This window comes from Saccopteryx bilineata, chromosome 3 (assembly GCF_036850765.1).
Source record: "Saccopteryx bilineata isolate mSacBil1 chromosome 3, mSacBil1_pri_phased_curated, whole genome shotgun sequence".
Classification (NCBI taxonomy): domain Eukaryota; kingdom Metazoa; phylum Chordata; class Mammalia; order Chiroptera; family Emballonuridae; genus Saccopteryx; species Saccopteryx bilineata.
The window spans coordinates 128471830-128495176 of NC_089492.1; the positions used below are offsets into that span (position 1 = coordinate 128471830).

The window sequence follows — 23347 nt, forward strand, 5'->3', positions numbered from 1 at the left end:
ACCTGCAGGACTGGCTGCACTGAGCCGGGCTGTCGGCTGGCTCATTTGAAGGACTTGAACCCTTGTACCTGTTTCACGTCTAGGAGCTTGAGAGGCCTCACTGTGAACCTTGTGCTGGGCTTGGGGAGGGAAAGCTGGGAGATGGAGGCACGCCGGTACTTCTGCCAATGCTCAGCCATAGGGTACGTTATGGAACTGGAGGTGAAGGAGGGAAAGGCCTAGGTACAGGTGTTGTAAGTACCTGTGCCGTTCTTACCATCCACAGCAGCCTGTAGCTTAGGGACTACGATTCTGCTGTCACTGACTAAGATGACCGGCTGTAGGGAGCTGGTGGAAGGTTGCCCAGACAGTGAGTGGCACAGCAGGGACTGACGCCCAGGTCTCTCGGGCCTCAAAGCCCAGTTGCAATACTGTATTCAGACTTCTTTCCATCCTAGTCCCAGGGCTTCCATGCCAGCGCAGAGCACACACAGGCTGGGTGCTTTATACCATTTCTGGCCTCACTCATCATGGCTTCAGACATGCCTACCAGGTCCTTCACTATCCTCCCAGCACACGCCGATTCGTGCTGACATCCACTCTAATGTTGCCTGCACCTAAAATACTCCCTCAGCTTAACAAAGTCTGAATTCCATTCCTCTGAGGCTCAGCTAACTGGCATCCTGTTTTCTCTGTGCCACCTTGCTGAACAGACAGTTTCTGTACCAGGCCATGCCTGTCCCTCTCCCCTACGGAGCTCTAGAATGGTTCTCCCCACTGCCCCAGACTGGCTTTGTTCGGGATAATTCTCCATCACTGTTTTGACCAGGAATCTTTCCAGGCTGGTATTCCAAACCACACTGGGCCCTGGTTGCCTGGCCCAGTGCTCTGCACAAATCAGGCATTTCAGCAGTTACTCCTCTGCATGGCGATGCTGGTGCTAACTGTGCAGACAGAAAAGCCTAACCCAGCGGTTTGGATGTTTCCAGGGCCCCTGGCCCTGCCTGGAAGGCAGGCTTTCTCCACCCCACCGGGCTTTGCCTGCTCTGGTCCTGCGCAACGTCTGTCATCCAGCTACGGCCGCACTGTGCAAAGAGGGTGGGAGAACAAAAGGACCATGATACAACGCCGTGGCTTTTGAAACAAGTATGTAGGCTTCTTGTTTAATAGTAGTTAAAACAGGAAAGTGTACAGAGGAGTAAACATGCTCTTTCCACACAGCAGGTTTCCCAGGAACCACAAGGCTCATCAGCATCAGTAGCTTTACTAGTGAGTTTTAAAAAAGTTCCCTTTAGAGTTAAAAAATGGCTCTCCTAGATTTCCTCAGTAAATGTGCAACTGTGCAAAATAAAAAGGCCATTTCCAACAAATTAGTAAAAAATAATTGTGAATTCAGGCAAAAAAAAAATTAAACAAACAAAAAAAAGCAGCGAATGAAGCAGCCAGGAGCAGAGTCCAGGAAGAAGGGAGGCTGAGGTGGGCACTTCTGCTGCAGCCCCAGCCGTGTGCTCAGGGGCCTCACGAGGAAGGCCACGGCCAACGCCAGTCATGGGGATCAAGGGCCCTGGGTCTGGGATTTGCTGAGGAAGCATGTGTCACCTGTGCAGGGAAGGTAGCCGGCTTTGAGGCCTGGCGACACTGGAAACACTGAGGATGCTCCCGGGAAGCCTTCCGTCCCCTCTGCCCATGCGGGTACTCTGCTGGCTCCAATTTCCAGGTCCGGTTTTCCCTACCTACCAGGAGACGGCTCAGAGAGATCTTCCTATGAGTCAAAAGTACAACCGGTTCCTCCTTCCTTCTACTCCTTATGAAACCCACTAAGGGTCCTAAACTGGACTGTCCTTTCAGGAACATGAACATGGTTTCCCCAAGAATTTGGCCAAGGGTTCATGCCAACTGTAAACCTGGCAGCTCCCAGCCACCCACCTCCTCGCTCCGATTGGGCCTCCAGGCACTGTGCACCACTGGGCATCCGAAGCCAGCCCTTCGGAGTCCACGGAGCGTGGGCACACACACTTGTCACAGGTCCTCTCAAAGGCTGGCCCAGCTGGAGGCCTACAGACAAAACTAAAAGTCCTGCTTCACCCACCCAACCCCCTGGACATTGCTGGTCCCTGTTTTTTACCCACCCGCACCCCCCACCCCTAAGAGTGGGTCTCTGCAGACAACACAGCAGCAGCACATGGGGTTTGTTCGGGAAGACTGGAGGCAGCCGAGAGGGCGGAGGGAGCTGCCACCGGGGCCGCCCCATGAGTCTGGAGCTTGAGCGGGTGTTTTCCTTAGAGGGGCTTCTTTGAGCAAGGTGCAGAGCACGCCTTGCTCCTCTGCCTGCTTACTTTTCACTCTCTGACAGTTTTCCCAGGGTACAGGTTTGAGACCAGACCAGCAATGCAGACAAAAAGACAAAAATTGTGACACACTTAAGATTTACCCCATTCCCACTTGCAAGTCTGGGTGCTCAAGCCGGAGGGATCTTGCTGCCTGCCACCGGGGGTGAGTGGAGGAGGGTGTTTGGCCCTTTTTCGGCAACAGGTCTGCACATTACTGTAATCATGTCTCATCTTTTCAATAAAATCCAATGTTTGGGAGATGGCACTGGGTTTCATTTGCATGGGCCCTGCCTTCCCTTGGCTTCTGAAGTTCTGGGTGGCAGTACTCATCGCCTCATCCTAAGATCCCGGGCCAACTGCTGAGCCCCAGATGAGCCTCAGAAGCACGTGCAGAGCTCAGTGTGGCCCGGTCTCTCCAGCTCTGAGGAAGCTGCACGTGTGTGTGTGTGTGTGTGTGTGTGTGCGCGCGCGCGCTCTTTCCTGTGGTTTTCGAGTTGTGATGAGTAAGGAGGGTCAGGGGTGGGGAAGGAAAGAGGAAGCACTGCCCTCCAGAAGTGACGCAGTAGCTGACAAAGGTAGTGCAGTGCTGTTTGATGAGCGTCTCCTCCCACGAACCCACGCTGGAAACACCTGTGTGGCTTACTGGTAACTGCTTGCTGACGCACAATTCTACTCTGGCCAGTAACCATAACGGCATCTTCCCGAAGTGTCTTCAGGTGCAGGTTCCTCTGACGGGCCTCAAAGCAAAGCCCTTGTATGGAGTCTCAGGAGTGCAGTGGGGCCAGTGGACACAGTCTCCGGGCTAGCTGGCGCAGGCTCCCCATGCAGACTCAGGAGTCCAGGGCAGGCTTATAGACAGTCTTTTTCAGGCAGGGCCAAAAGATGGCTACAGGGAGCTCAGAAGAGGACAAGAGGCCTTGAGCCTGAGCAAAGCTTCATATCCAGATGGCTTAGTGAGGGACAGCTGGGCCAGAAGCAACAAACGACTAGCCTTGGTTGGCCCAGTCTACCTCACGGGGACAGTGGCTCCATCACTAGAGGCATCCAGTCCAGCTGGGGCTGCTCCTACAGCGCAGAGCTGGTGACATTTCCTTTTAAAGATGGCGGACAGAAAATGGGTTTTAAAAGACAAAGGAAAATCTCAAGTAATCTTCAGGTTTCACCTAGGGGTAAAGTAGGGTCAATGCCAGGCTCCTGGAATCTGACCTTTCAGTGATGCTGCTGCACTGCAGGAAGCCACGTCTGAGACTCTCCGGGAGGCCCTATGGAAGTGACTGCCAACCTGCCCTGAGCCACGTGCCCTGACGGCGAAAGAGGAAATGAGATGAACGGAGATGGGGCTGAGGCTCTGGGTCCATTCACACTGGCCTTCCAGTGTGGGGGCGACCTACCCGCAGTCACAGGGTCCCATTATTACCACTGTGTACGCAGCTCTGTCCTGCTGCAGAAACATTAGCAGTAAAGCATTGAGTCAGAGCTAGGCTAAGAAGCTGCCGTCCTGGGGGGCTGGAGTGAAGTGTCATCTTGCCACATGCCATGCCTCTTCACCAGAGCCAATGATAGTCAGTGGACTGATGAGGCAAACCCCCAGGACCGTGTGCTGGTCTTTAGTTTTCCAGGAAGAATCAGCCTCCCAGGTGGTGAATGGGCAGCCAGGAGTGAACAGGATACACTGTATATCCTTTTGCCTGCTCACCTTACCTCCCCGTGCCAAGTTCCCATTCTGCCTGTGAAGTTCCTGAGCCCCAGACCTAAGCTCAAGAGCTGTGAGTGACAGGTGGTTGCTCACACTGGGGCTGATGACACTCTAGGATCATACAGATAGTGTAGTGATAACTTCCCCTGAGTCCCGGCCTAGCAACATCTCATATGCTTGCTTACTCTTGTGCCTCTAAGACTATGGGGAAAGGTTATGTGAATACTGTACATAGGTTATTAAAAAAATACATTTTCTCTCTTTGAAGAAGAATGCATAAATGCAGGGCCAGTGAGGGCTGGGCCCTGGTCTGTGGGGCTGGGGCGAGCAGCCCCCGGGGGCTGAGGACAGCCTTCAGGAGTGGTGGCTGCTGATGAGTCCACGGAGCTGCTTGGCAACAGTGTCAATCAATTTCTGTTTGTCTCGCTCATTTTTACGAAACTGTGCAAACATGTTGTTCTTGCGGCTAGTGTCCTTCATCCTAAACAGAGAAAGAAAAAAGGAGAGCAAGGGTTTGAGAAGACCATGGTAGAAGGGGGACTGGCAAGAGGGAAGATGACAGAGTGTACCTTAGCTGCCACCCAGAGTGACAGTCCAGAACACTCCCACTGTCAGGCTCATATTTATTACCTTTGCACAGGAAGCTGTCCTGCTGGCGCCCACAGTCCTCCCAAATTCAGGCACCGTTGGCTACAGCTAAGTGCCAACTCTGGAGGGGCTAACCCCTGTGGACCCCACCCACCCTCCCTACACCATTCCCTCTATCTCCAGGTATGCACCTGCTACATGGAGATACCTGGGACATGCTGTAGCAATGATGGTCAGAAGGCTCTTACAGAAGATGTAGAATTTACTCATCACCTCATAAGCTGACTTAATCCTGCTAGGACCTTAGAGCTGGTATTTGAAAGGTAAAGCAGAAAAATGCTCTTAACTAGCAATTCCAAGAGGACATGAATCACAAAGCCACTGTGCAATTCTAAACCTTGCCATTGGTCACTCAACCCCATCCCTAGCAAAATTGAGGGCTTGACTGATCTCTCTTTCATCTCAGAGTAAGGTGTGAGAGAGGTCATGATGCTGAGGAAAGCAGATGAGAAAAGGTTGGACCACCCTGGCTGGGTAGCTCAGCTGGCTGGAGTATTGTCCTGATATGCCAAGGTGGTGGATTCGATCCCGGGTCAGGCCACATACAAGTCAACCAATGAATGCATAAGTGGGTGGAAAAACAAATTGATATTTCCTTCTCTCTCTTTCTCTCTGCTCCATCTAAAAAATCAATTGAAAAAAAAAAGTTGGACTATTCTCTCACTTGATGAACCAGGGCTTTTGGCAAGAGAAGCCCCTGAGTTCTCAGTGGCTGTCTATATCCTCAGGCCTTTGACCATTGGAGAACTTCCTATTACTAGGCCACACTGAAGCCCCAGAACACTTTTCTAGTGTATTCCTAGAGCACAAACAATGGGCAGCTCTGGCCAATGGTTCTATCAGATAGCGAGACATAATTGGCAAGCACAGATTAAAAAAATCAAGGTCAGGCTGAGGGTGTCACAGAATCCCCCAAGTCTGACTAGGCTGTTGCAATAGAATCCAAGAATCTGGTCTTCCTTGCAGAGGGCCCACGCATGACCTTGACATCTGGTGTTAACTATTAGTTCTCGCCTAGGCTCCACACACCAGATCTCTCCCCCTTAGCTAGTTCCCCATTGTTAGAGAACTGAGAACACTCCTAGACGGATTTCTCCTTGGGATAGCGCTAGGCTGGTTTTCACCAACACCTGCTCTCTGACTTCCCGGCTCCCTGGGCTGCAAGAAGACTGGCTAGACAAAGGGAAGGAGGGAAGGCAGCACTGTGGAGTAGCCTGTGGCCAGGCATGCTCCCTACAGGCAAATAGAGGTCACAGGGCATTTATTTCCACTGATAAGAGGTTCTGGTGAGCACCACAGTGCTATGGCTCTGGCTGACAGAGGCATCACGCTCTCTTTCTGATCTAAGTAAGCTTAAGGGCCTTCAGGCTAGAATTACTCATCAAGCAAACTGAGAACATTGGGTATAAGGTACAACCCTGTGCATGAGAAGGCCGTGCTTGGAGGGGCTGGGGAGAGGTAACAAGGTGTAGAGGTTTAGGTTGAAAAGAGCCCTCAAGGCTATGATGATGATGGTCCTCAGTCCTTTCCACAGTAATGTCACAATTATGTTTGTGGAACTGGCCTGGTGTTAGATTATTTATCCCAGAGAATGATCCTTTCCACTTCTTAATTATGCTATAAATCTAAATAAAAAACAACACAAAACAAAAAGAAAAGGAAGAAAATGCTTCCCATGTTTATGGAACATCTAATTTAACATTCAGTGTGATCTTTAGACCCGTAACTCCTTGAATCAGCCCAGAGACAAGTGGCTAGAGCTGGCTTTCAGCCCCCTGTAGGGAGGTCCTTCAGGAAGGCAGAGAAGGAGAAGAGGGTAGTCTTTGAGTCTCAGAGGTTAGCTTTCCTGGCCATTCAGGCCTGGAGTTGGGATCTCTTGACAGATAACTTAAGTGCCCTGAGTGCTGATGACAGCAGCTGGTGGTACCCCAGAATTCTCTGAGACCAAAGGAACACCCTCCCCCCATCCCGTTCTGTAAGACCCCCTGGTCTACTTTCACTATGACCACCTCTTGATGACACAGGAGCAGCTTCCCTTTCCTCCACATCCCGCCCTGCTAAGAAGCGCCAGGAAGACAAGGAGTGTCAAGCTCCAATGGGATCACTGGGAGGGGGAAGCAAGAGTAGGTCTGGAAAAGGGACTGATTCCTAGGAGGCTGGAAATACAGATTTTAGGGTGACCTTTGGCTAAACTGTGTTTGGAAGGAAGCTTTAAACCCTGCTGATTGTGAGGACTAAGCACATGGCTTTGTTACCAGCTAAGCCTTGGGAATGCTCCAGAAAGGCTAGTTATTTTACACTGTTGCTGATCCACAGCAAGTGAGTGAGTCAGTACTTCTTGGTAACTGGCTGAAAGGGAATCCCAGAGCACATCTGGATCCATAAGAATATGGCATCTAAGCACCAACCCAAAAGCCAAAATGTTCTGCATTTCAGCTGGGTACCGAGAATTCTGGGATTAGGTCTTGCCTCTAATAAAGAATCTTCTGTGGAGACATAGTTCCAGATCTGCTGAGGGGCTGAATTTCAGGCCCTGCACTAGCAAAGTGTTGCACATATCAGGAAACTGAGTGGGGACAGCCCTTTACCTGGCCTGATGGGGGGACGTTGCTGCTGCCACTCCCAGCCCCAGAGGAATTGGTAAGCCAAGGGTCACTCTAAAGACAAGGGCAGAGGAACAGCCAACCAGCTGGCACCAGGCTGGTTTAGTCGATTAGTATGTCATGGAGGGTAACTCACAGGGTAGGGATTTTAGCATAATCATTAGTGTCAATGAGGAAACCAGAAGGACTTGCCTCAAAGTGATGGAAAAGGCCCAAGTGGATAATATACTTACTCTCTAGATATCCTAGGGAGGAAGGTCATTCAAAGAGAGAGCCATGGGAAACAAAGTTAAAATGGAAACATCAGTCTCTGTCTTGGTCTGGACAAAGTTGTACGCTGGGCTCTTAGTTTCTTGGCTCCAAGCACATACCTCTGCACCCTGCTCCTGCCCACGCTCCGCTCCTCCCCTCTGCATCCCCAGCACGCTGCACAGTAGGAGTGCCACCCCTCAGCCCCTCCTGCAGAGAGCTCCTTCACCTCCTAGCCGTCCTGGAGTGTCAGCCCTGCCTGACTGGCCATGTGCGTAGACTTGCTACATTGCCTAGATGAAGGGCTTTTAAGGCGGTGGGGGTTAATTAGTTTGAAAACAAGAACAAGCTTCCCTTTTACATGTCAGAGCCAGACTGCAAAGCACAGCAGGTCCCAGCACCTGGGTGACATGAAGGTTAGCCGTGAGGCGTTCCGGAGCTGGCCAACCCGGTCTCAGTGGTAGCAACCTTTGCCAACTAGTGACTTCCTCAGGCAAGAATTAGGTACCTCCTGCAACATAGCTTTCTTGGGACAATCAGCACAGTAAAGCTCAAGTGTGTATGAGGGGTTCTGGTGTGGGGCTCAGTAAGTCCAGGAGCTTCTCTGCTGAAACTGCAGAGGCTCCCTGCTCTGTGGGGCTGTTATAGCCATCATCACGCTCCAGAGGGTTGGGGCCAGCCTCGCTCTGTTTACCAGGCTGGCCTGAGCCCCAAACTAAGGCATCTCCCTTTCTTCTTCTGTCATCTCCAGTTAAAGATACGTTGCCCCACTAAGCTCCAAGGTCATCTCAGAGCCCAAGTGACTCACACTTGGCCTTGCTGTGGGTTTCATGAGTTAAGAGGCTACAAGGCTGCCCTGTCAAGTCTACTGCCAGAGACAACTGGTACCACCTACAGTGACTTCAAAAACAGGGTCTCTCTGCTGCCTTTCCCGGCTACTGGCAAAGATAAAATGAGGGCCTATTTCACCTTCCGTTCCCCCCGCCCCTCGCTTCCCAACACAGACGGCTGGACTGGGTACTCACTTCTCTAGCAGCGTCAGTGCTGTCACTGGGTTGACCCGGAGGTACTTGCAGTTGGGCTGACCATAGTCAGCAAGGTAAGTTGACCAATCCCACTGGATGAAGAGGTCCAAGAGCTGTAAGATATCCAAACCCCAACCCCAAGGGTTAATCAGACAGACAAGACAACCCTCAGAAACCCTTAGCATCCTTTACTACCAGCTAATAGATTTGAAAAATTAAAATAAAAATGTATCAAGAGAAAGAATGGTTATAAAATACAATGCAGCTGGGAAGATAAATGAGTAACCGCTGTAAGTTGGAGTCATCTGAGCTGAGACGACAAGCCAACAGCCAGAGCAAAACACAAGACTTCCACAACCATCACTCACTTGCTCATTCAATGAGCGCTCGTCCAGTGCCTTCCAGGTGTCAGCACCGTTCTAGGAGCTCAGAATCCAGCAATGAACAAATACATGGGGACGTGGTCCACTGCACACACAGTCATACGAGCTTTGAGGTGGAAAGGTCTGGGTGCAGGTACTAGCTTTATGACCTGCTGTACTGACTCTGCCCGGGTTCCTCAGTTGATACAGACACACTTCACAAATAGGTCATGTAGCATTCACAAGAGGCGACATGTGTTCTGCCTGAGTGGGCACTGGCTGAGCAGATGGAGACAGGGCATGGTTGGTCAGGATGGAAAAACAGTCCAGGACTGAGGACACAGACTCTGGAACTGGGGTGAGGAGTGTCACTGAGGAGTGCCAGGAACTAGATGTGTACTAATAAAAAGCTAATGAGAGCTTTTGGTAAACTGAATTCTGAGATCAGCAGAGATTTTGATTTAGAGAAACCAACAAATTTTGTCAAAGGCTATCCTTCCCAGCCAGTTAGTTTTAACCTCAGGTATCACACTAAGAAATATTAAAATTTTTATCTGAGTAAAGCTAAAAAAAAAAAATCAGTGCATTTCAAAGGTTGGAATGATGAAAGGGAAGTGTTAGTTCCCCTCTATAAGCTTCTAGAAGGGGCACAGTCCCAGACTCACATCACTGCACAGAAGCAGGGCACTCTATGCAGTTTTTAGCAATGAGACATATGTGAGTGTTTTTGGACTCAAGGCATTTCCCCACCCCCACCCCCACCCCTTTCTGAGAGATAGGTAGTAAACGCTGTCTCTGTGCAGAACAAAGGCAGAGAGCCTAGAATCAATGCGATGCTGAGGCCTGGGCTCGAGGCACACCTCCCCGTCTATCTTTACCGTGGAGCTGGGCAAACAGGCAGTGTGGGCCTTGCCCCACTTGGCCAACCCCTCTCTTCCCTCCATTCTCTCAGAATGGTTGTTCCAGACACGCTGGTTGGTCTGGGTGGGCATGGTCCCAAAGGGCCCTCTCAGGGCCTTGTTAGGCCATGCCTGTTTTAGTTGGCAAGTTAAGGGGCTTCTGCCACTTCCTGTTGCTGCCCCAGGGCCTCTGAGCCTCTCCCTTAGGAGAGAGCGTTCCCTGGCTTCCCGCTCCAGCCTTGCAGTTCTGTCCTATAGGCTCGAAGACCACTCCAGACAGTGCTCTTCACCTGCTCCTGGGGAGCACAATCCACACTCGGGGTGCCCCTTGCTCTGAAGTGTTCCCAGTGCTGCGCTTTCAAAATATGATACACTGTCCCCTCAAGTCCTAGGGGAAAACGAGGAAAAAGAATAGCGTTTTCTTAATTAAAAATTTTTTTCTCAGAAAATTCTGAAAAACTGTGGGGAGGCCTTTACTGTTTGTATCCTAAGAAGCTAATAAAAGAAAAGTATACTGCTCATAAAAATTAGGGATATTTCAAAATGAATATGAGGTGATAAAATATCCCCTAATTTTTGTGAGCAGTATAAATGAATCACAAATAAGTTCAATTAGAAACGTCTGAAAACCTGATTGCTTAAACCTATTTTAGGTATTGCTTTACAGAAGGTAACACATACATTTATTTGATAAAACTACCTTCTCTATTAATGAATTCCTAATTTCTGTGATGGAAGTAATGGTGTCGCTATTTTCTGATTCGTTGCAAGGAACGCTATGTTTTCCTGGCTGGTGAAAACTGGACAAATCACCAATGGGGTGTGTAGGGCAGTTCAAGACTCAGCGCTGCGGTTTTCTATTTTTATCTTCCGCCAAAGTCTCTTGGTGCTCCAGTACAGCAGGCTCCCTGCTTCATCCTACTCTGGGTCAGGTCGAAGCTACACTGCAGCTCCACCAGTCCAAGCCTGGAGAGCACCCTTTGGTGTGTGTTCTTTCCACGGTCCGTAAGTGTGGCTTGTTCCTAGGTCTATGGCCTCCTCTGAGAGAGAAGGACAGGGACTGGAGGAGGGGAGGGGTTGCTAAGTAAGTTAGCTGCCTGGGGACACAGTTCTGTCGGACTCCAAAGAACTGTGTTAGAATAAGAAGTCAAGAAAACTGGCCGGTCTGTGAATCTGCACAGCCTTTGATTCCCAGACTGTGACTTGCAGAGGAAACTCAGGTCCGCCTGCCTGGGTCTCCACTTATAATGGCCTTGTCAGGTCTCAACAAATTGTCTCCCAAGGATGCAGAGCATTCGGTCATCAATAACTATCACATTCTTTTTAATTACAAAATTTTTCTTTCACTTGGAAATAATTTCAGACTTATCAGAAAGTTGCGAGAATAAGCATAGTATAAAAACAGCATATACTCTCCACCCAGATCTATCCATTATCAACATTTTACCTACACGCTCCATCATCATTTGAGTTCTTTTTCTTCCCTTTTCTTTCTCTTTCTTTCTCTCTTTTTTTCTTTCTTTCTCTCTCTTTCTTTCTTTCCTTTCTTTCTCTCTCTCTTTCTTTCTTTCCTTTCTCTCTCTCTCTCACCCCCTCCCTCCCTCCCTCCCTCCCTTCTTTCTTTCCACACACATACACACATGATATTTCTTCTCTGAGTCTCTTGAGAGTAAAGACATATATCATGGCCCTTTATTCCCAAATACTTCAGTGCTCCTAAGAATTAGGGTTAGTCTTTTACATAATTACAGTATAGGTTTCAACCTCAGTACATTTAATATTATTGATAACTGTCTATATTCTAATTTTATAAATTGACCCAAAATGTCCCACATAGTCTTATTCTGGCTCTACTATATCATATAGTTTAGGAATAGCTATTACACTTAATTATCTATTTAGTTTTCTTAAATCTGAATTATTTACACAGGCCTTTCTCTTTTTAAATATAATACTGACTTTTTTGAAGAACATAGTCCCCTGCTTCTTTTCTCCCCCTTTAGTTTTGTTTTTTCTAATGCCTTCTCATGATTTAAGACATGCACTTCTGGCCAGAATACTACAAAGTGACGCTGTGTCTTCCTCAGGATGTCCCAGTTGGAGGTATATACAGTGTTCATTTGTCTCTCACTGGTGATACTAGTCAAGAAGTTGTCTGATTTCTCTACTGTCTAGGTGTTATGTTTCCTTTGTAACTAGTAAGCAGCTGAGAGACAATTTTAAACCGTGCAAACGTAGTGCTCCTACTAAAATTTCCCCTTAGATTTAGCATCCATTGAGGATTCTTTTCTGAGTCAGTCTTTACTCTGATGGTTGCAAACTGATGACATTCCAGCTTAATCTTCTTTTCCACATTTCTCAGCTGTCACTCAGCATTCTGCTGCAGGCAAGTGCTCTCCCTTCTCCCCACTCATTTATCAATTTATTTTTGGTATGGTTCATGGTTTCCCATTTTTTCCAATGCCTTCTATTCATTACTATACCTAATTATTTTGATGTTCAAATTGTCCCAGATTTGGCAAGTGGGAGCCCCTTCAACTGGAGCCTGTGTCCTTCTGACCTACCTCATCAAAAAACTGCTTTTTTGAGCAGTTCTTTACTTTCTGGCATAATAAGGTGTTGCAGGTTCACCTGGCATCCACTGGCCCCTACTCTGCAATCAGCTGTTTCTCTGAGAAGCCCTGGTTTCTTTTGGTGGAATGTCACTGGAGATTGAGACAATCATTGCTCCTGGAGTATCTTTTATCATTGCTGCCAGGGGGCAACTTGTAGAGAGTTAAAGCCCTTCCAGAAGACAGAGTTAGGAAATACATGTGTATAAATCTACACATACACACGTGTACTCATACAAGCATGTGCATGTTTTTAGAAATCATGAGTTTATAACAATACCTCCCAATGTAACCATTCTCCTAGAGCTTTCTCTTGCCCACCTCCATTCCACGTGTGTATGTGCTTTCTTCCAGTGCGAATCTGGCTCACAGCCTCATCATCCCATCTATTAATTGGCTCAATACTATAATACATCTGACACGGTTTCTGAATTATTTGTACATACCACCACAAAAAAGTTCGTACATACCAATACAGAAAAGTTGACGCAGAGGAGCGCCATTCCTTTGTATCCCTTTCACCCCAATGCTTTCCATGCCTTACAGGCAACCAGCTCCACTGTTTTTAGATTTGTCTTGCTGGTGTTTCTATATACGCTTTTTTATCTCCCCTTCTTTCTTTCACACAAAGTAGAGTACTTCATATGTACTTTAAGACATCTTATTTCGTGATGTTTATAAGTACGTGATAGATAGAAAAAAAGAAGAAAAGGGGAGTCAGAGGTGGGAGACAACCTAAGATCACTATTCCCCAAACTTTGAGTATCACCTTTGCGATTTTTACCATATCCTCATGCTATATGTGTTATTATTTACTTAACATTGTTTTCTCTGTATTGATTCATGTTTTGATCCTAAGAAAAATGTAAAAGAACATTTTGAATCACTATTATAAGTGGGAAACCACTCCTGCTTGCCATGACTAGAAGATAACTTAAATATCAGCACCACAATGAGATGTTCTCTTTGTCATCACAAAGACTGAAAAGAAATAGCTTGTTCACAATATGATCTAGTGTTTAAAGGTGCATCTGGGTACTACCTAATCCTGTACGTTGAATAACCACTTTATGTGATCTTCTCTACCTCTAGGATTCCATCCATTCTATGTTTTGGGATTAATTTGTGACATCAGCTAAGAGCTGAGTGATGGCTGTGTGCCTGGAATATAGTTAAGTATTCTACGTGCACAAAGAAGCACTGAGAAGTATCAGTCAAACACCAGTCTCATTATGAGAGATCAGTGTAACTTCAGGTCCTATGTCTTGAGCTGGTCAGGAAGGTCCAGAGCTGATGGTCTGGCTTGGCTGGTGAGGCCTGGTGAGCTGGGGTGGGCTGGGCAACTTGCTAACCCAACCACAAGGATAGTTCATTTTCCCCATAACCAGGAATCCTCACTAGTGGGTTTCCTTTTAGTTGGCTTTTGATGCGTTCTTACTTCTGTGTCAGAACATTATTAAAATTCTTGATTCTGTATGTGATGACTTCTGATAGAATTTACAAAACCACACTTTGGGCCTGCACTATGTTCATTGTATTTTTATTTCTTAAAAGTTGCATAAAAATTATAATCTTAAGTTAAAAAGTTCAAGTGAAATAACCCCTTCTAACACTTATTTACAGGATTTGAAATATGAATAAACCATATTTGCTTGTCTGAGATTTTCTTAATAAAGATGTAAACCCACTGAATTTTTTAAATTTTCCTTTTATTTTTTAAAATTTTATTTACTCATTTTTGTTTTTGAGAGAGAGAGAGAAAAAGAGAGAAAGAGAAAAGGGTGGAGGGAGGAGCAGGAAGCATCAACTCCCATATGTGCCTTGACCAGGAAAGTTCAGGGTTTCGAACCGGTGACCTCAGTGTTCCAGGTCGAGGCTTTATCCACTGCTCCACCACAAGTCAGGCTAAACCCACTGAATTAAACACATGTTTTAAAGCATCTAATAGAACAAAACTGGGCCTTTCAAATGATATTAAAGAGTGGTTTCCCCTCTTATAGGAGAATATATGGAAAACATGAATAATCCAAAGCAAATAAGTTAAATGCTATAAAACGACAAATTGACTACTCTTCCTTTTTGAACCATCAACTGAATATTTTTCAGTTTTTCACTTATAGAAAAATTTAAATAGCAAATATAAATTGTGGTACAGACCACACACACACATCACAAACACACAGATTATATTTTAAGTTAATCTGGTTATCAGAAAATTCCTTAAAATAATGGGAATAATAGCAATATCAAATACTAATTATGCTTATATCTTTGCCATAGAGTTCAGTATGGAAATTTGCCAGGCATTTTATTAACTCAGTGGAAGATTTAAAAAATATTTTTAGACTTAATTATTTTGAAATAATTTTAGACTTAAATAAGTTGCAAAAGTTTAGACAGTTCCGCTATAACCTTCACTGAGCTTCTCCAATGTTTATATATTATCACAGTACAATGATCAGAACCAATAAATTAATAGCGATATAGTACTGTTAACTAAATGATGTCTTTATTCCAGTTTTGACAGGTTTTCCATTAATGTTATGTTTTCTGATCCAATCTAGCATCCCACACTGCATTTAGTCATCATGTCTCCTTAGTCTCTTCCAATCTGTTACAATCACTCAGTTCTTTAAAAAAAAATTATTTATTTATTTATTTATTTATTTATTTTATTTATTTTTTACAGAGACAGAGAATGAGTCAGAGAGAGGGATAGACAGGTACAGACAGACAGGAACGGAGAGAGATGAGAAGCATCAATCATTAGTTTTTCATTGCGCATTGCAACACTTTAGTTGTTCATTGATTACTTTCTCATATGTGCCTTGACTGCAGGCCTTCAGCAGACCAAGCAACCCCTTGCTGGTGCCAGCGACCTTGGGCTCCTCAAGCTGGTGGGATTTTGCTCAAACCAGATGAACCCGTGCTCAAGCTGGCGACCTCGGGGTCTCGAACCTGGGTCCTCCGCATCCCAGTCTGATGCTCCATCCACTGCGCAACCGCCTGGTCAGGCACAATCCCTCACTTTTAACTTTCAAGACCTTAATATTTATAGTTTGCTTTTGGTCATGTATATTGCTGAATATCCCTCAACGTTGGTCTGCCCAATATTTTCTCATGATTATATTGAGTCAGGGAGACTCAATTAGTTCTGAATCGGGGGAGATCTTGCCTCCCATGGGATATCTAGCAATGTTTGGAGATATTTTTGGTTGTAACAAAGCTAGTGGTTGGGTGACACTAGCGGGTAGAAACCAGTGAAGCTGTTAAACATACTGCAATGCTCAGGACAGCCTGATAACAAAGAATTACCCAAAATGTCAATAGAGTCAAGGTTACAAAACCCTGCATTGAGGTTAAGTGTTTTCTTTGTTTTTTTGGAAAAGTCCTACAGAAATAAATGATGGCCCTGGCCAGTGGTTCAGTGGATTGAGCATCAGCCTGGCATATGGATGTCCTGGGTTCAATTTCCAGTCAAGGCATGCAGAAGAACTGACCATCTGCTTCTCCCCTCTTCCCTCTCCCTCTTCTCTCCCACTTCCTGTCCCACAGCAAGTGGCTCGATTGGTTTGAGTGTGGCCCCAGGTGCTGAAGATAGCTCGGTAGGAGCCCATCATCCCCAGATGATATTGCCAGGTGGATCCCAGTCAGGTTGTATGCAGGTGTCTGCCTCACTGTCTCCACTCCTCTCACATAAAAAAAAATAATAATAATACAGGCCATGGCTGGTTAGCTCAGTGATAGAGCATTGGCCCAGAATGTGGATGTCCCAGTTTCAATTCCCAGCCAGGGCACACAGGAGAAGCACCCATCTGCTTCTTCAGCCTCCTCCTCTCCTTTCTCTTCATTTCTCTTCCCCTCCTGCAGCCAATGCTCCACTGGAGCAAAGTTGGCCCGGGCGCTGAGGATGGCTCCATGGCCTCCACTTCAGGTGCTAGAATGGCTCTGGTTGTAATGAAGCAATGCCCCAGATGGGCAGACCATCACCCCCTAGTGGGCATGCCAGGTGGATCCCAGTTGGGTGCATGAGGGAATCTGTCTCTCTGCCTCCCTGCTTCTCACTTCAGAAAAATACACACACACACACAAAAATACTACAGAAGTGATATTGTGCTGTTCTTAGTGCATCACATCAGGTATATGTAATGTCCCTATAACTTGTTATTGGTGACATTAACCTTGATCACTTGGTTAAGGTGGTGGCTAATGAGTCTCTCTACTGCAAAGTTACTATTTTACATTTGTAATTAATACATTTCTTGTGAGGCTATGCAAATATCCTGTTTCTCCTCAAACTTTGGTGGATCCTGCCTGTAACAATATTTTACTGGTGTCTGACTACTTTCACTTCTCTGTAGTTGTTAGCTAGAATTCTTTGGTAAGAAAAGTGCTGTCCCTTCTCCATTTATTTATTTATCCAATTATTTATATCACTATGAGCTCATGGATATTTATTTTATTTCATGGATCATAATCTCATACAATCACTACTTATTCTGTTGTTCAAATTGTTCCAGCTTTGGCCATTAAGGACTCCTTCAGATTGGCGTGCCTGTGTTTCAACCTGCCCCTATCCTATTCTGAACACTTCCTCACTTTCTGGCCCTATAAGATGTTCCAAGCTCATTCTGTACCTTCCCTGCCCCTGCTCTGGAATCTGTCACTTCTCCAAAGAGCTCAGGTTCCTTTAATTGAAGAATGGTTTTTAGAAACCAAGATCTGGGAACTTAGCATGCTCATTTCTACCAGGTATTACTGCTGTTAGGCCCTCTCATTGGACAGAGCTAAGAAATATACGTGTGTTTACTGACTTGCACATACAAACACATCCATATTTATCTCTATACCTATTTGTATGTGTATATCGAAATTATGAATTCAGGCTTGGCCGGATAGCTCAGTTGATTAGAGCATCATCCTGATGCACAAAAGTTACTGGTTCAAACCCCAGTCAGGGAACATATAGGAAGAGCTCCATGTTTCTGTCACGCTCTCCCTTCCTTTCTCTCTCTCTGAAATCAATAAATAAAAGTTAAAAAAAATCATGAATTCATATCCAATGTTTCCGATTTCAGTCCAACACCATGGGGTTCATTCTAGCCTTCCATCTTTCCTAATTTATCACTTCTTCCTCTGACAGTAACAAACCTAACTTGCATTACCTATAATATATTTCACTTATAATTGACCCTTGAACAACAATGGGTTTGAATTAATGGGCTAACTTACAGATTTTATTTTTTTAATAAAATCCTGTACTGTTTTCAATCCACAGTTAGGAGCTTGCAGATATAGAGGGCTGACTGTATGCACTAATCTATGGCTTTTTATATAGGGACTTGAGCATCTGGGGGTGTGAGTATCCACAGGGGTCCTGGAACCAATCTCCCGTGGATACCAAGGAACAACTAAATCTTTGGGAAATCAAAAGTTATATATAGATTTTTGATTGTATGAGCAGTCAGTGCCCCCAATCGCTGCGTTGTTCAAGGATCAATTGTATTTGTTCAATCCTAGTATATAATACAGTATACCCTAATATAATCCCAGTGAGAAACAAATGCACTAACTAGATGTATATGTTCTTTTTGTCTGTAGGCTTTACAGTAAAAAATACTGTTTTAAAATTACTTGGGTTAATTCTTTACTTCACCTCTTTCAATGTGGTCTACTTTTCCTTCATAATTCAGCTAGATTTATTTTTTCATTGCTGTGTTCCATTTTGGATCCCCCCATCCTATTTATTTATTTATTTATTTATTTATTTAGGGGAATAAAGCAGAGCTATATAAAAAATACACTCAGAAGTACCACTTCCTTGTCATCCTAGGTAACCTGTTCTTTTCCCCACTTCTTTCTACATCTTTTCTACCCACCTCTGGCAGGTAAACAATCTAGTTTCTGGTTTATCCTCCTTTATTTATTTTGTGCAAATGAGGAGATACAGGTGCACTTTCCTGTATCTTCTTTCTTGCCTGAAGGGGAGCATACTCCAGGTACTCTGTAGAACGTTGCTTTTTTCATTTAATGGTATATCTTAGAACTAATTCCTTAGATGCTAATTGCTCATTTATGATCATATTTTTCATTTATTCATATAAATGCTCTCTTTAAAAACTAGACAAGTCATTTTCAAGGGACAGAGAAGATATTGTGTTCTGAGGCATATTATCGCTAAACTGATGGAAGAGGAGAGTGTTAGATATTTAAAGAGTAGGTAGGACACATGGATAAAAGTCAGGGACACACTAATCAAAAGAAAACTCAGCCATCATTAATGATACTTTGACTTCAAACATAGAATTATTTGTTTAAGGAATTATCAGAGCAGGTGAATTAAACTAATATAGTAGTTGATACAACACCTTTAAAGCTACATAGATTAATAAAAATGGTAAATTATGTGATTATTGGTGATCATACAAAAATGCATACAGCCTGACCAGGCAGTGGTGCCGTGGATAGAGCATCAGACTGGGATGCAGAGGACCCAGGTTCAAAATCGCGAGATCGCTAGCTGGAACGTAGGCGCACCAGCTTGAGCACAGGGTCACTGGTTGAGCATGGGACCATAAACATGACCCCACGGTCACTGGCTTGAGCAAGGGGTCACTTGCTTTGTTGGAGCCCCCCTGGTCAAGGCATATATGAGAAAGCAATCAATGAACAACTAAGGAGCCACAATGAAAAATCGATGCTTCCCATCTCTCTCCCTTCCTGTCTGTCTGTCCCTATCTGTCCCTCTTTCCATTTCTCTATCTGTCTCTGTCTCTCTCTTGCTAAAATATAATGTGTACAAGTGGGAAAGGATAGGACAAGGGAAGACATTTGAATCAGGTCATACTAAGCAAACTGTTATGACAGAATCCTTATTTTTTTAAATAACTTTCATCTGCATGACTTTTAAATAGGACTTTGGCAGTTTCAAAGCTGTCTCTACTACATTTCTTTGTTACTGCAAAACATTCCCATGGCTAAACAGTACTTAAATTATAATTTTGATTTCATGAAGGTGGGGAGATGGGGAGGACCAAGACCCAGACAGGAAAAGCAAGTTGCTGACAATGACTCGGTAGACAAGTGGTAGAGACGGCTTGATGGCTTATATTCCCCAAGACACCATAGCTGTTTAGTTTTTAAAACTTGTTATTGATTTGGTCTCTGGGTTAGGTATTTGCATGAGAGTAGGTCAAATTTCTGAACAATCTTTCTGTTTTGCAATTGGAGCTGAGAAATACTAGAAAAATCCAAATAAATAAAGTAAAAATGAGTGCAAGGCCACAGAGTGAGTTAACTGGAGAGAGTACAGAGAACATAGTAATAGCAGAACAAGTGCAAATTCCCAAGGAAGACCTCCAGAATGAGATATTGTTAAGGTAAAGCAGGACACTGTCAACCCTTGTCAGTGCAGACCAGCACACACACTTCTCCAACAGAAAATGCAAGGGTAATTCAAATGGATGAGTTTCTCTTGAGTAAAGGAGTAAAAGGAAATCTTTAAGTAAGAATTATGGACTAATAGTCAATCAAATGATCCTGAGGTTTCCCTTGTGTTCTGTCAGGCAGAAAGGATTATATCCTCCCACTCCTCAAAGCCTCCTAAACCCTCAAAGCTCCGAGAGTAAAAATGAAGAGCCTGGTGAGGAAGTGCCCTGCTGGTTCTCAATACTGGACTAGTTAGTGTTCCCAAAACAATTCTTATCACGCCTACTCTCATTAAGGAGAATTGTGATATGTATTCTTGCCTTCATCATCAAGCCCTGTGATATGAGCCTCACCTCCCATGTAGATGGGGAGCTCCCCAAGGTGCAGATCATTTTTGACTACTCCACAGCATGGATTTGCACAGGCTATATATCCAGCAGGTAGTCACCAAAGATGCTAAATGGAATTAAAATAGGTGAACTGACTTTTATAAGAATGATACTGGCTAGATGATGAGACAGATTTATAATTTGTTTCTCATAATATCCAAATGGATCAAACCTACCATATTTCCTCATGTATAAGACATGCTTTAATTTTGGGACATGAAATTTGAAAAAAAATGTATTATATAAAGCTACTGAACTCAAGTTTTATTCATCAAAAAATTCATACAACTCCTCATCACTGTCAAAACTCCCATCCATTAGCTTGTCCTCTTCTGTGTCTAAAGATGAATCACTGTCTTAATACATTGTCTCGTCCTCAGTTCCATCCACAGCATTTGAAATGCCACACTTCTTAAATGACTTGACAGAGATCTCAATTTTGATATTATCCCAAGATCTTTTCACCCAGTACAAACTTCTACAGTTGGTTTCTTCACTCTTCCTGCTGGTGTCAAATTGTCCCCAGAAGACTTCATCCATTGGTTCCATTTGTCTCTCATGGCAGCTTTGAAGGGTTTGTTAATGCTGACATCAACTGCTTGGATCTGGGATGTCAAGCCTCCAGGTATGACGGCAAGTTTCGTTTTTTGCTCTGCAGCAATCTTCTTTGTGTTTTTTTGTTATGTGTCAAGCACTGATAGGGCAGGTTTGCATAAGAGCCCACCTGGTCTCCTTCTCCAAACTTTCTCAAACCAGATCTTCATCCCATCCTGATTCATCCAACCCTTGTCATGAACATGAACGGACAATCACATTTTGAGGAATGTCTTCTTTTGGCTTTGGTTTGCATTTGAAAATCAGCATAGGAGGCAGCATGGTTCTGTTGGCACAACAAGCTAGAAGAACTATATAATGGCTCTTTTAATGTTCACTTGTCTTCACAGTTACAGTTTTCACCCCCTTCTTATCCACAGTTCTGTTACTTGGGACATCAAATAGAAAGGGGACTTTGTCCATATTTGCAATCTGTCTCAACTCAAACTGATGTGTCTTTGGACATTGAATGACAAAATGATGAAATTCAAGGACCTTCTGCTCATAGCTTTCAGGCATCTTTTGGGCAAGTCTGGTGCATGTAAGCATGCTTAGTCTATTTCGTTTCATGAACCTGAAGCACCAATTGTGCCCTCCTTTGAAATCAGTAACTTCTTTTTCATCAGCAATTCTTCTTGCCTCATGCTGAACCATCTTTGTGGACACAGGAATTCCAATTGCCCTTTGCTCTTCAAACTATATCTTCAATTCCCTCTCTAACTCAGGCCATTTTGCTGACTTCTCATGGCCTCCTGCTTCGTGGCATTTTCAGTAGGGTTTCTTCTTCCCGTAGCCAGTTTCAGATTGATTTCTCAGTTGAAGGAGGACCAAATTTACGTTCAGCAGCATGATTTCCATTTACTTTCACAAACTGGATCATTTTTAATTTGAATTCAGCACTGTATGAAAATCTTTCCTGAGTCATTTCTGGGCAGAATGTGGCAAAACGTAACTTATTGTAATATAGCGGTAACAAGTGCGAAACAATGAGCATGAGTGCAAAAACAAGCACGAAAAAGCGGGAAATGCAAGTAAAAAACTACAACTACTGTGTAAGACGCACCCAGTTTTTAGACCCCAAATTTTTTGGAAAAGGCTGTGTCTTTTACATGGGGAAATACGGTAGGTTATATGAGAAAGAAGAAACCACCACACAGGAGAGAAGACCCCCAGGACAGGTCAGTGGAGATCGAGCCCTGCATGTTTGACCCCGATGTTCTAGGGGAAGACTAGTGAATGGGAACTCAGCTTCTGTGTGGCTACGAGGTGACATCTGGGCTGGCTCCTGGTGGGCAGCAGGGGGCCTCTCTCATGTTTAATGCCTGCAAAGATTCCAAGGATCTTTATCTGTAGGAGCTATGAAAAAAGACACACTTGACAACAGCTACCTCTTTAAGGTTACATTTTCCACACTTTTTTCTTGAACAGATACATTAAGTCCTGTAGAGAATTGTACTCCCAAAGTAGGTGTGTCCTTGAAGTAAACTTGATATATGAAAACCTGAATTTGCACTTTATATACATCCCAGAAGAATTCTTTATGTTAAACAGGATAGACTACAATATGATTGCAAATAGCATGCTCCTCTGGTACACTTAACATATCATCTAAAATTCCAAATATACTACCTATTTAGAACACGGCTCCTGTATAAAGTGCAGTGTACTTTAGAAAGCAGTAATATACAGAACATGATACCAGAAAAGTTTCTTTTGCCTCCACCCTGCCTTTGAGAGGATGAAACCGATTGCATCATTATTAAGTATTTTTCATAAAAACTGATGCACAGGTAGTTTGGCAATGTAAGAAGAGCCTCAGACTGGTAGCTTTCTGACTGTGTGACCCCAGATAAACCAAATCTATTTTTCTTGTTCATTTATGGAATCATAACAGCTCCTATCAACAACTGAGGGCAAATCAAGAGAATAATAGTTAAAAGCCCACTAAAAACGGTCCTGACTGATGACTCCTTGGTATTTACTACTCAAGATCTCCCCCAACTTTTTGTCTGAATGAATATTCAAAGGAGAATGGCCACCTACCTCCCACATATCCTCAGGAGCACCTCCTGACACAGAAATCTGGGCAAAGGCAGGAGGAAACAAAGCAGGAATTATCTGAACAAACTTAAACTGATTACCAACAGTGCATCAGGCACCCTTCTAGGCACAAAAAAGAGTGAGTAAGCCTCTCTAGTCTTGAGGAACTGAGTCTGTAAATACAGATGCAGAATGACATGCTACTCTAAAAGGCACGCTAACAGGGTGCAAAGAAAGTTCAAAAGAAGGACATCTAAGCCTGAGCCAGGTAGGTGGGGATAACTCTAGGAATAAAGAAGACAAATGGCGGGTATGATAAATGGCCTCATATACTAAGCTAAGGAGTTTGAATTTTAGCCTGGAGGCTTCTCCACTTGTTTTCATCAAAGTTGCTATCTGCTTTCTTTGAGATTATGGGATGAAAAGCTACAGCCACCAGTTGTTTTTATAAATAAAGTTTTATTGGAACACAGCCATGCTCATTAGTTAACAT

General features: G+C 44.5%; 1 protein-coding gene across 4 annotated transcripts in view; it reads right to left on the reverse strand.

The window, feature by feature from the left end:
* Positions 1-1110: 1110 nt before the first annotated feature.
* EXOC6B (exocyst complex component 6B) overlaps positions 1111-23347 on the reverse strand; it is a 675853-nt gene continuing 653616 nt past the window's right edge. For all 4 annotated transcript variants that reach the window (XM_066267372.1, XM_066267374.1, XM_066267375.1 and 1 more), the window contains 2 exons: positions 8531-8643; positions 1111-4486 (listed from right to left, as the gene is read on the reverse strand). In XM_066267372.1, the coding sequence (XP_066123469.1) occupies positions 4360-4486; positions 8531-8643 (240 nt within the window). In that variant the 3' untranslated portion in view covers positions 1111-4359. The remainder of the gene's footprint in view (positions 4487-8530; positions 8644-23347) is intronic.